The sequence below is a fragment of the Pangasianodon hypophthalmus genome, chromosome 2, assembly GCF_027358585.1.
Source record: "Pangasianodon hypophthalmus isolate fPanHyp1 chromosome 2, fPanHyp1.pri, whole genome shotgun sequence".
In the NCBI taxonomy this organism is placed as follows: domain Eukaryota; kingdom Metazoa; phylum Chordata; class Actinopteri; order Siluriformes; family Pangasiidae; genus Pangasianodon; species Pangasianodon hypophthalmus.
Window position 1 is genome coordinate 15,798,682 of NC_069711.1, and position 13,055 is coordinate 15,811,736.

The 13,055-nt window shown below is 39.6% G+C and overlaps 1 protein-coding gene across 14 annotated transcripts in view; it reads right to left on the reverse strand.

The window, feature by feature from the left end:
- Nucleotides 1-1,359, reverse strand: part of cadpsb (Ca2+-dependent activator protein for secretion b) — a 79,036-nt gene extending 77,677 nt beyond the window's left edge. For 12 of the 14 annotated variants that reach the window (XM_026931527.3, XM_026931563.3, XM_026931545.3 and 9 more), the window contains exon 1: nucleotides 828-1,358. In XM_026931527.3, coding sequence (XP_026787328.1) covers nucleotides 828-1,166 — 339 coding nt within the window. In that variant the 5' untranslated portion in view covers nucleotides 1,167-1,358. Of the gene's footprint in view, nucleotides 1-827 lie in introns of all 14 variants that reach the window. The other 2 variants (XM_034311631.2, XM_053229580.1) reach the window with 1 other exon arrangement.
- Nucleotides 1,360-13,055: the final 11,696 nt, after the last annotated feature.

Here is a 13,055-nt window from a genome sequence, read left to right on the forward strand (position 1 = left end):
TTGCAAGAGCTTTAATTCAAGTTTCATGGTTTAGATTCAAGACTATACACTGGGGAAAAATACATACGATCTCACATTAACATCTGACACCTAAGGTCATACTGGTAGATCTAAGAGCCAGTGTGGAGAGACATGGAGGAGCTCGGTCCCAAACAGCATGTTACTAATGGCTTGTCTAAGTGGTACGCCATCTTTTGGCATACGAGGTGTAGTAACCTATTTTGGGATACAATTTAGAACGGTAGTAAGCGATTTGGGGAATAGCTTGTACGCGAGAGTGCGCGGGTCACGTGACTCTCCTGAGGCCATGACAGCGCTTTATTTTGGTCCGGCTGCTCCGTCGCCCTTTCGGGGAATGAGCACTTCACTGGAAGTCGTCTTGCGCGTGCATGGATGTGGGACGGGCTGCTTTTTGGGGTCACTCGCAGCCTAGCATCTGAATCCCGAATGCCAGAATCTTTGTAAATCTGCAGTCCCGTTAGCCCCGTGTGATCACACACCTCCCCCCACTTGTCCCACAAAACAGCGGACTGTGGTGACCTCATACATTTATCACTGCTAATGCGCTGCCTTTTGTGTGTGTGTGTGTGTGTGTGTGTGTGTGTATACATATATATATATATATATATATATATATATACACACACACACACACACACACACACACACACACACACAAAACATGAGCACTGGATTCGATTATACACGGTGCCAGCATGTCCCGAACCCGACCGAAAGGCTTGTTATTATTTAGAGGAATAAAAGACAAGCATGTGTCCCTCAAGGTGAGATGAAAGGAGGCTGCACCTCTGCTTTCATTCTCTTACCTTGAGCTGCCTCCTCGCCATGTCGGTCGGCTGCTTGGCGTTGAACGGATACGCGATGCATCGCATGACGAAGACGTAGAGCTGCAGGCGCTTCTTTCTCTCCTCTTCCTCCCGCTGCAGCTTCTCGGCGTCCTCCTTCTCGTGCTCGCTGGCGGCGGACGGGCTCGGGCTGCTGGGGCGGGCGCTGCTCCCACGGCCCCCGGGCTGCAGCCGCTCCGAGCTCTCGCTGCCTCTGCTCGGCGACACGCGAGAACCTCCGGACTGCGGCGCCAGCGTCTCTTTGCTCTCCTCCTCTACTATCCCGTCCGATTCCTCCTCGCTGGATGACGGATCCAACATGCTTGCTTCGATGCAGGCACTCGACTGAAAAGAAAAAACGACACCCTGCTAAAAAGTAAAACCAGAGGAACCGAGTTCGGCTTATTGGTGAAGTAGTGGATGGAGGTGCGGAGCGGTGGAGAGAGTCTTACGTCCCAGCGAAGAGGCAGCGGACTCCGGATGAGACAGACACCGCAATCTCTCCGCACGGGCAGAGCGACGATGTGACGCGCCCTGCCGTGGCTCCGGTTGGCCAATCACGGCGCGCAGAAGAGGAGGGGGGGGGAGGGGGGGGGAGGGGGGGGCGCCGGAGTGGTGGGAGAAAGAGCGCGCGCGAGGCAGTGGCGGGGGCGCGCAGGCGGGGCCGAGCGCGGCGGATCTCTCTCAATGAAATGAACGAGCGCCGACGGCCACTTCCTGCCGAGCAGCTGTCCGTGGTGCTGAACGGGCTGCAGGGTCGCCGCCGTCAGAAAGCAGGCTGTCTGAATGGGGAAGGGTGTATTTCTAGAGTTATTAAAGCAGCGTGCTCTGAGACATACAGACTGAATTAAAGCCAGCCAGCAAAAGCATTGCTTATTATCACTGGACATGAAAAGCGAATTGCTGCTGCAAGCACCTGGCATTAACCTGCTATTTAAAAAAACAGGTCGACAGTTTTTTTTTTTAAAACGACCATATAAATGTAATAAACCCATATAAATGTAATAAACCCATTGTTTATTCTAAGGACAGATGAAAATCAGTAAACAAGGTCATGCTTTCAAATACAAGACGAAATGGCGCTGTTACACCTGTTCATGCACCGCAACCCAATACAGGGACTGAAGTTCCACATTTTCCCTGTAGGGGAAGATACTTTCCATACTGCACAATACAACACAATACAACACAATACAATACAATGTCTGCCTCTGTGGCTAAAGTGACATTTCTAAAGGTCATTCTGAGGTCAGATTATGTGGCAGCCAGCTAGAATAGAAAACTCTCCAAATTATATACCTCTATGGAAAGATGACACATACCAGATCACAGGCCTAGCACACTGAATCACTTCAATTTACTAAAGGTGCCTCGTTATTTTAAAGGTTATCACAATTTCAAAACCTAATTCCATTCGTGAAATTCAAAATTTCTATCTAAAAAATCAGGCCAAGCTACAACCTTTATCTCAGTGTGCTTTTTTGCTCTTCCTTCTCCACATATGGCGTCTCATCTGCTCCCCCTCCAATTCTCTCATTTCTCTCCTTTCTCTCTCTCTCTCTCTCTCTCTCTCTCTCACACACACACACACACATACACACACACTGCAACATGCCAGGTTATTAATAGTGATCTGAGCATAAATGCCAATACGCATAATTTATCGTCCTCAAAAGTAAATGCAAAATTGTTCAAACGTGAAACTCACTCATAAATGTACCACACACTTAATGTCTCTTGGCAAGAGGTTTTATCCAGCGGAACTGACAAAGAGTGGAACAATTGCACCAATAGTGTAGATTTTATAAAAATTTAATAATGAACAGCCCCTTTTATTGTTTTAGCTATTTGGGTACTGGTTTAAACAAAAACTACATTGATGTGGCTGTAACATCATGATTTTTTTTGTTTGTCTGTTTCCACCAATAGGTCTGGTTTTTAGGCTGACAAGAATGGAGGGAACTCCAGTTTTTGTACCCCATATCTCTGAAATGCTCCATAAGCAGTGTTTTAGGATCCTCAGATAAGACTTACTATGGTCTGAAGTGAAGTTGTATTTGTGTTTTGTTTGAATTCAGTTTATACAAGATTTTTTTTATAATATTGAGAGACAGAGATAGGAGCTTAATGAGGAATTCTTATGCGAAAGCTAGCATTGCCAGTGATTCTTGAATATAACACATTAGGTAGTAAGGGACTCCAGGAAGGTATTGCACTTAAGACTATAAATATAGTCGTCTGACAGCTCAAGATACTGCAGCAGCTGTTCAGTAAAAAGGTAGCACTTGAAGCTCAGACCACATCTGCTTAGCATTCATAGACCTGTTTCAATAAATTATGAAAACCAATATCTTCAATATTGAGAAAACACTAAAAAAAAGCAAAACAAATTTTGTTATTGAGCCTTGGGAGAAAATCTACCCACTGGCTCCATATGTCTTTGATACTAAGCAGTGAAACTTCTAGACTAAGTACAGACTAACTGAGCACAACATAGCCAGGATGGATTTTGAATATATTTGTGAAGTATTTCATATTCATTCCTTCATTCATTCATTCATTCATTCATCTTCAGTAACTGCTTTATCCTGGTCAAGGTCACAGTGGATCCAGAGCCTATCCAAGTAACACTAGGCACAAGGAGGGAGAATTTACCTTGAATGGGATGTGAGTCCATCACAGGGCACTATTCACACACACATTCACACACTCATTCCCACCTAACTGCATGTTTTTGGACAGTGAGAGGAAAGCAGAAAACCTGAAGGAAATACACGCAAACACAGGGAGAACACATGGAAAAACTCTGCACAGGCAGCAACCTGAGCTCAGGATTGAATCAGGGACCCTGGAGCTGTGAGGCAGCAACACTATCAACTGCAACACCTCGCTGTCCATATTTCATATTTTACAAATTTTAAGGTCTTCCGCATAATTGATGGAAAGGAAAAAGACTAAAATATTAGGCAAATGACAGCATTTTATTGCTTTAGTGTAATGTATAAATAAACCTAAGAGAAAGTGATTAAGAGGGAAAAGGCATCCATAATATACTATTAGATCTATTAGTCTGTTAAGGTATGATTGATGTTCTACCTACACAATAGTACATAATACAAATATACATAATTTATTTATATTTGCTGGACTGCATCCATAAATATGGATATGTAAGGAATAAATCTGCAAAGCCCTCGGTTATAAAATCATTCCACTTTCAGGAAAAGTTGCAGCTTTATCTCTGAGTGTTACAAAGTGATAACATTGGGCACTTTAAAGACACATCGCTTCACAGAACACGTCACCATATCAACAATTACATGTTTTTTTTTTAATTGTTTTATGTGCGAATCCACCATCCAAGTCCCATCTATGTTGTTACTGTAGAAAGATAATATATTAGAAGAAGCACGCTAATATAAACCTGTGAATCCTGCAGCCAGGACTATTGTCAGAGCTGCTGTTATAGAAAATTAATCAACGCCTTTTCATCAGTCAGAATTGGGTCTTCAACAGCACTGTGGTATAAATGTACAATTCTGTTTGAGTATAAAAATAACAAATTTCTGGCAATCCATCTATCTTCTGTATCACTTATCCTACACAGGGTCACGATTAGATAGAAGAAGAAGTAACATACAGAACATACAAATTTGTTGAGTGCATATAATACCAAGCTTTATTGCCATTGTACTTGTTTAGTCATTCTGGAAAGTTTACTAAAGCTCTGTTTAGAGCAGGAGAGAGTTATCAGAGGGGTACAATAAAAGAGAATTCTGTTGTATGCTGTAGCGAATATTTGTTTAACATCTATTTTTTATTTACACCTATGTTTTTTTTTACTATCTCTGTGAACCTTTCTGAAAGCTGTGATTTCTCTTGTGGCAATCTGTCATTCTACACCACAAAACTATGATTTAAAGTGAAACACATGCACATTCTGATATCCCTGTTGTTATTTTCTATTTTAAGGTCATAGATGTAACCAAGTTGCAATGAACAACGCAGCATCACATTTCCACAGTTGAGATAGAGTTTTGAGAATGTTTTAGTATCAGTAAGAAACATTATCTTTATGGTTCTGAAAAGAGTTTCTATTAATAGTTTCTATTTGAGATGGAAAATAAAAACTAAAACAGTACTGGTTTGAGAATAATGGAATTTACTTCAGATTATATTATCAGAGCCTACATATCTCTTTAATATACCTCAAATTCTAAATCAAATATTTAAAAAAATAATTTCAGTACTGTATGTTGCACAGAATGTATTGCAGTGTAGTAGTTGTTCTGCTACTCTAGCCCTGTTTTATAACTCTCTTATCTTTCCAGTGGATGTTGGCCCAGAGGAGTTCTCCAGATTTCCCTTGCTTCATCTGCAGAAGCACTCTCTTTGCATCTTAACCATTAATAATTAATAGAGTCTCAGTAATGACAGTTTAATACCCTTACCTTGTGTGCCAATCTCTCATGTCTGCAGCTGAAATAGAGACATACCCCAATCCCATGCTTGAGATAGTTTAATATCAACTTTCTCAGTTGTGACTAAAGCTCTAATTTGCAGGGCTAGTCTAGAGTTTGATTATCATTAACCTTGATTATTAGACACAACAAAAAGAATTGCTATCATAAACTGAAAATTGCCAAATACACTGTAATAATGATAATAATAATAATAATAATAATAATAATAATAACCCTAATCTTTGATGAAAAAGGAAGATACACAGGGGCTTGCACTGGAGTCTTCTCCCTCGAAATGGAATATTCACATATTAAGAGGACATATGCACATATACACTGAATTCACTCAGTCATCTAAGAACAACCCAACCTTGAACAAATTCAAGAGTGTAAGGCCGCATATGTGGCTGTAGCTCAGATATGCAGTATTGTGCATGTTCTCCTACAAGCACATTGTTTCTGCTCTCCCCTTCTCTGTGAAAGGCCAATAGATCTTTAGGAAAACAAAAAGCAGGGAAAATTACTTCACTGGTAATCAATCACAGAAACAACCATATTTGCATATTCATGAAGCCGCCTTACAATCCATTGCAAACATCAGCTAGGGGACTATGTGCATGTGTGGGCAAAATGAACAAACACTATGCTGTTACCAACATGTATGACTTAAATCTTTCATTTGTACCCCTTTTACGTATAAATATTTCAAATATTGAATAAGGAAAAAGTGTAATGTTGTAATTAATACTGAAAATAAACACTTGAATATTTGTATAAAGGTACAATGATAATTGTAGGAATAATTGTAAATTGTGTAATCTCTCTCTCTGTCTGTCTGTGTGTGTGTGCGTGTGTGTTTGTGTGCTTAACACCAATGTTTTGAGTGATAGAGGTCATACATTGGGCACTGACACTGACTGCAAGAATGAAAGGTCGATGAAAAAAGGCAGGATGTGAGTCTGAAAGCTCACAGTCACAAAGCAAGTGGCTCTTTGAAATATTAAAACACAGTGACTGATTCATCCCCCCCCTCTCTATTTCTCTCCCCCCTCTCTCTGCAAATATGAGATTGATGGAATAAGGTCAGTGCAGAGTACAGTGATTTATCAATGCTGGATCTCAACACTACTGAAATGCAGCTAATGTTGTATTGGTCACATGCACATGCATATATTAAACTTACATATAAACATACAGTGGACATGTTTGGCCAGTGATTGTATATGTGTATGACTGAGATGCTTTCCTTCTCAGAGTGGTTATTTAAGTTACCATAGACCTCCTGTTACCTCAAACCTGTCTGGCCATTCTCCTCTGAACACTGTCTCATCAGCAAGGTGTTTCCACCCCCAGAACTGCCTTTCACTGAATGTTTTTTTTTGTTGTTGTTGTCTGTGTAAACTCTAGAGAGAGTTGCAGTTTCTAAAAATCCTCAAACCAGAATGTCTGGCACTAACAGCTATGCCACAGTCAAAGTCAGTGAGATCACATTATTCCTCATTCTGACATTTGATATGAACGTTATCTGAAACTGTATCTGCATGATTTTTATGCACTGTGCTGTGCTGCTGCCACATAATGGTCTGATTGGATAAATGCAAGAATGAATACGTGTAAATGTGTTCCTAATAAAATGGCCGTGAGTGTATAATACTTCACATTCTGTAGAAGTTATTTTACCTATGCATGTACCACAGCTGTATCTGCATGATTTTATGCACTGTGCTGCTATCACATGATGGCTTGATTGGATAAATGCATGAGTGAATAAGTGTACATGTGTTCCTAATAAAGTGGCCGTGAGCGTATAATACTTCACATTCTGTAGAAGTTATTTTACTTATGCTTGTATCACAGCTTTTCACAGATAATTTGGATGCCTTGGGAAGTTGTTACCTGTCTCTCTCCCTCCCTCAGTGAGAAACAGTGCTGGGTTTGAATAGTGCCATCATTTCTATATATAGAGCTGTACCAGGCAGAACAGCACTGGCTGTGAAGTGTATTTTTGCTCCATTCTGAGCCAGTTCTTTGGCTTTATAAATGCTCGAATTTATATCTAAGAACAGTTCCCCTCTTGAAGCAGAAAAAGAAAATGAGTTGCTGGTCAAAACTCCAGGAATTACTGTATTACTGAACACTAATACTGAACCTCCTGAACATTCAAACTGATTAGAGCATCACAGCTGCTTCTGTATTGTCACTCTTTTTCTCATGTCCTGCTTCTCAGGGTTGAGGGAGATGGAGAAGCAAGATGGAGGCCAGAAAAAGAATCATTAATTATGCAGTGTTGAACAGTAGCCTTCCTAACTTCAGCTTGGTGAAAACCTTGTTGTGTCAAAGTGTCAGGCTCACTCTCCTTGGGGACATACCAACCTTTCCTTCTTCCTAACACATAACCACTAAGCAGTCTACTCAAATAAACCCCCTCAGCAAAAGCATCAATAAGCCAGAGCCTAATGGAAATTATACCTGCTTTCTATCTTAATGAGAGAAAACAAGCCTTGATCTGTAGAAATGCCTATACAGAGAGAATGTGCTTTAAGCAATCTCTCCTAAAGTGTTTTCTTATGTAAGGGATAGGTCAGTTCTTGAATACTGAAGAAAATAAATAATTAGCAATATTTTGGCTGGGCCTGCCTCTGCCTTGTGTGCACAGAGTTTGCAAGTTTTCCCCGTACTTTGGGGGTTTCCTCTGGGTACTCCAGTTTCCTCCCACAGTTCAAAGACATGCGTTGTAGGCTGATTGGCATTTCCAGATTGTCTGTAGTGTGTGAATGGGTGTGTGAATGTGTGCACGTTTGTGCCCTGTGATGGGTTGGCACCCCCGCCTTGTGCCTCAAGTTCCCTGGGATAGGCTCGAGGCTCCCCACAACCCTGTGTAGGATAAGCGGTATGGATGGATCAATTTTGGCTGAGACCACCTGCAGATTAGTGTATTGAGTCAAATGTGCTGGCACTGACACTGTAACACGCATATAAAACAGTGAAAAGTGTATTTATAAGCCTCTCCTGGTCATAGTAATGAATACAGACAATAATTCTCATGTAGCTATTGTTAGTACACTCAGCTTTGCCAGTGCACAAAGACAAGACTGGCTTCAGTCTACCCTAGAAAATCTAGTGGCTGTCTTCGCTAATAAAAAATCTCTCTGGCATGTGCACAGGAGTGAGTCAAAATGAAATTAGGTTTAAGTGGTTTCTGGCAAGAGGGAAAGAGAGTCATGGCGGTGATTGGTGTTTTAAAGAAAAGGCCTGCAGAGAACACAGAGACCAGCAATAATTAAAGAATCCCAATAAAATACAAGCAAGTGTGCAGTTCTGTAACTTTGTATTCTCAATTAAAGTTAATTACGTTTTTGCAAAGATAAATGACATCTGCAGTCCAATTACCACTTGATATTTCAAGCAGCAATCTATCAGTTCATTGCGTTGCTGGGTACAGGTCTAGTAAAATGTCTTCTTCAACACAGATATACACAGCAATAGCTTTTTAAAGTTAATTCTGTCAGGTGACAGCAACAACAAAATTAATAAAGAAGCTGATTCCACCTATTTTGAGACAGATGGCCAAGCCCCTGCATGCACTGGCATTTTTCTACCACAAATATAGGTTTGAATGTTTATGACACATTTAAGCATTAAAACTGTAAAAATGCTTTATTGTACATACATGCAAAACATACACACAAGTTTACCGTAGTCTCTATAAATAGTGAATTGTGTTTACTTGATGATTAATTTACATATACAGCATTTAGCAGACATCATTATCCAGAGGGTCTTACAGAATAGTTCTGTAGTCTCTGTCGGAAACATATCTTCATGAGAGTTCAATAGGTCAGGGTCACAGAATAACATCAAGCTAAAGCCCTGTCAGACAGGAGCTAGTACAAACAAACAAACAAACAAACAAAAAACCAAACCCCCACAAGATTTAAAATTAGTGCCCTTTTAAGTGCTTGGTGAAAATGTAGGTCTTTAGTCTTCATCTGAAGACAGACAGTGATTCAGCTGTTTCGACAGCCAGGGCAAGTTCATTCCACCACCTGAGTGCCAGGACAGAGAAACATCTTGATGCATATCTACCTTGTACCTTGTACCTTGGTAGGTCCAATCAAACCATGCTGGAGGCTTGAAGGGAATGCGGTGCAGAGCAGGGTGTGATAAGTGCCTTCAGGTAGCTGAGAGTTAGCTGTTCATGGCTTTTTACGGAAGCGACAGTGTTTTGAAATAGCAAGAGTAGGATAGTTAGTTGTCCAGAATTCTCAGTGTGATCTGAAAGTTGTCCAGGGAAATCACAAGATGTTGATATCTTGATATGAAGATGCATCTCCAGGGATATTAAGCAGCTCATTCTTGCTGGGATTTAGTTTCAGCTGATGAGCTGCCATCTATGATGATGTCTGCCAGGCATGCTGAGGTTCATTCAGAATCAGTGTCTGAGGAAGGAAATAAGATGATGAATTTGGTGTCAGTAGCATAACAGTGGTATGAAAAACCACGTGAGGATATTACCTCACTGAGAGAGCGGGTATTGAGGGAGAATAGAAAGGCTCCATACTAAGCCTTGGATTGTTCATACTCAGTCTCACAAAGCTCAATTGCTCCTCCAGTGGAGACTTATGGTAGCACGTTATTTGCATACACGCAGGAAGATTAATGACAAATTGCTGAGCACATTAATTTGAAATGTATAAAACAACCTTTATAAGGTATGTGCTTTAAGTGTAACTGGCATTAAGGAAGATAGTTGTACACATTTGGTTCTGCAGAGCACCAAATCACATCAGGATATGATGATGTTACTGAAGGACAGGCATCATGTCCTATACAGTTTGGAACAGTAGATGGTAGCAGAGTGTAATGCACTGTAGGCTTAGAGAACGTTCCCCTGCTACAATACCAGGTTTAGAATGTTAAAAAAGCTAAATCAGGAATCAGAAAATGTATTTTTATTTATTTATTTGTTTGTTTGCTTGTTTATTTATTTATTTTTATGTGTAGAATACACATGAATGAGTGTCCGATTAGCAATGTACAATAAGTAACATTTACATACATACACTTATACTGCAATATACAATATACAGTAAACTGCTCTTTGATGTTTTTAATATTGCAGGAGATATTGTGCACCAGTACACAGTAGGTACTAAACATTGAAACCACCTCACTCAATCTCCTGTTTTATCACTGCAGTTTGTTTGTGATGGCAACTGATGTGATGGTAACTGATGGTAATATCCAAAAAAGGTAGTGTACATAATAAAAGCTAGTACTTTAAGTCTCCAGGCCACAAGTGAGTTCTGAATCAAAACAGTTAGAAAGTTACATGTAAATGTAATAGTGGACAAATTTACTTGAAGACTTTCACCTCAGTGTAATTTTCTTTGTTGCTTTAGGGTTACTTTAGAGTTATCCTATCTTTACTTTGAAGTTATACTTCGTCATACACACTTTAAAGCTGACTTTGATCAGCTGAATCTGAAGACAACTTTATTTCCATTGGCTCTCATGGGTCTTGTTGGTTTGCCTATAACTTACACAAAAGGTCTGGCATCATATAATTTATCATCATATAATTGGCATCATACACCATTACAGTTTCCCTTCACTGGAGTTAAGGGTCCTAGACCAAACATGTTCCAACACAACATTGCCCACTGTGCACAAATCATGGTCCATGAAAACATGGTTTGCCAAGGTTGGAGTGGAAGAACATGAATGGCCCGCACAAAGCCCTGACCTCAACCTCACTGAACACCTTTGGGATGAACTGAGAGGATGACTTGCACCCCAGGCCTCCTGACATCAATGCCTGACCTCACTAATGCTTTTGTGGCAGAATGGGCCAAATCCATGCTCCAAATTCTAGTGGAAAGCGTTCCAAGAAGAGTGGAGGTTAATATAACAGCAAAGGGGGACTAAATCTAGAATGGGATGTGCAAAAAGCACATCCCATTCCAGATTTAGTCACATGTTGGTGTGACGGTCAGTTGTCCACAAACATTTAGACATATAGTGTGTATAGATCACGGGATTCTTGAAAACTGATTTAATGTGTTTAAAGGCTATGCATTAAACATAAGAATTTCTAAGAAATACTAATCAACTTATACTAATTTGCTAACAATTAATAAGATATTTTAAATTTAGTTACCAGGTTGTCTTTCCTGTGAACGTCTACTGAACATAAACAATACAATAAATAAGTCCACATCAGTATATGCTTTTTGTTGGGTCATGTTATAAACTGCTATATAGCCGGTCAGGTTGAGAAAGATCAGTGTAAACCAAACTAACAAGCACTATTTACAACATATGCTGTGATTCGTATGTCTGCCCAGAAGAGGGAGATCATATCTAATCTGAAAATAAAACACTCAGTTTGTCATCTTCAGGGCTCAGTATTCAGCCATTTTAGTGATGCATTCAATTTAAATAAAGCTTCAACAAGTCAGTAAATTTTGCAATGGTTTATTGTTGTCTTTATTAAAGTGATGGACATCAACAAAAACTGAAAACATATTGACATGCACAATTAATGACTCACTGTTTCAGTACTAAACAAAAAGATACATCATTTGGATTCAAAACAGAATCAGTCGATTTATTACTACAGCTTTCACTGTGAAACTAAGGGAGAGTGAGTTTGAATGACTGCCTGTGACATTTGTAAAGGCACAGGATGAGTAAGTGACATCTAATTATATCTGATGATTATTCGTTCGCAAAAAAGAAATTGATGTTGCATTTATAACACGCTCTCCTTCTCCAATTAGCTGAACTATTTGCATACTGTATCCTGGAAATTACATACAAATGTCGAATAATAAACAAAACAATACTAATCAGTGAGAGAATCGTTTTTTCATTAAACCATCCACCTTTTTTTTTAAACAATTAAACGAAATATAAATATAAGGGGACACAAACTCTTATTTATCCATCCACATGTTCAAAGAGCATATCAAAAGCACATAAATGAGACAATTGTTTTGCAGTTTGTTGACTTGAAAAAGGTCAGTACACATCTCTGCTAACTGGCAATCATTAGTGAGCTGAAAAGACCACATAAGCAATTATAAGGTTAATTGGAGAGAAAAACCTCCCAGGTGGAGAATTACAGGAGTTGGCTAACCAGGAACTTAGAATATGGGTTTAATATGAAAAGAGAAAGAATGGTGATGAAGAAGATAACCCAATCCTCAGCATGAAATACAATTATGCTATGGTGCATTGCTGTTTTGCTTTGGGAAACCCTGGAAACCTTGTTACAGTACACAGCAGAAGAATAAGCCAGTACATATTAGACCAAATCTGGTCACTTCTTCAAGGATTCATTGTCAGTTCTTCCAGTTGGACAGTGTATGAATGCCTTCCTTCAGAACCTTTGTTAAAGTTCTTTCAAAGCTTTTGTCAATTTTTTTTTTTTTTGAGTAAGACTATTATTGGAATTCTACTTAAGCCTACTAAATTCAAGACCACCAATTACAGTGACACATATCTTTCTACTGAAAAAATGTTCATTCATTCATTCAGTCATTCTTTAATCTTCAGTAACCACTTTATCTTGGTCAGGCTTGCAGTGCATCCAGAGGCTATCTCAGGAACACTGGATACGAGGCAAGAAAAATGGATAGGACACCAGTCCAACACAGGGCACCATTCACACACTTGCCACATAAACAATAAAATAATTTTAACCAATACTGTATTAACTTAAAGCAGTAACTTGTTGGTGTTT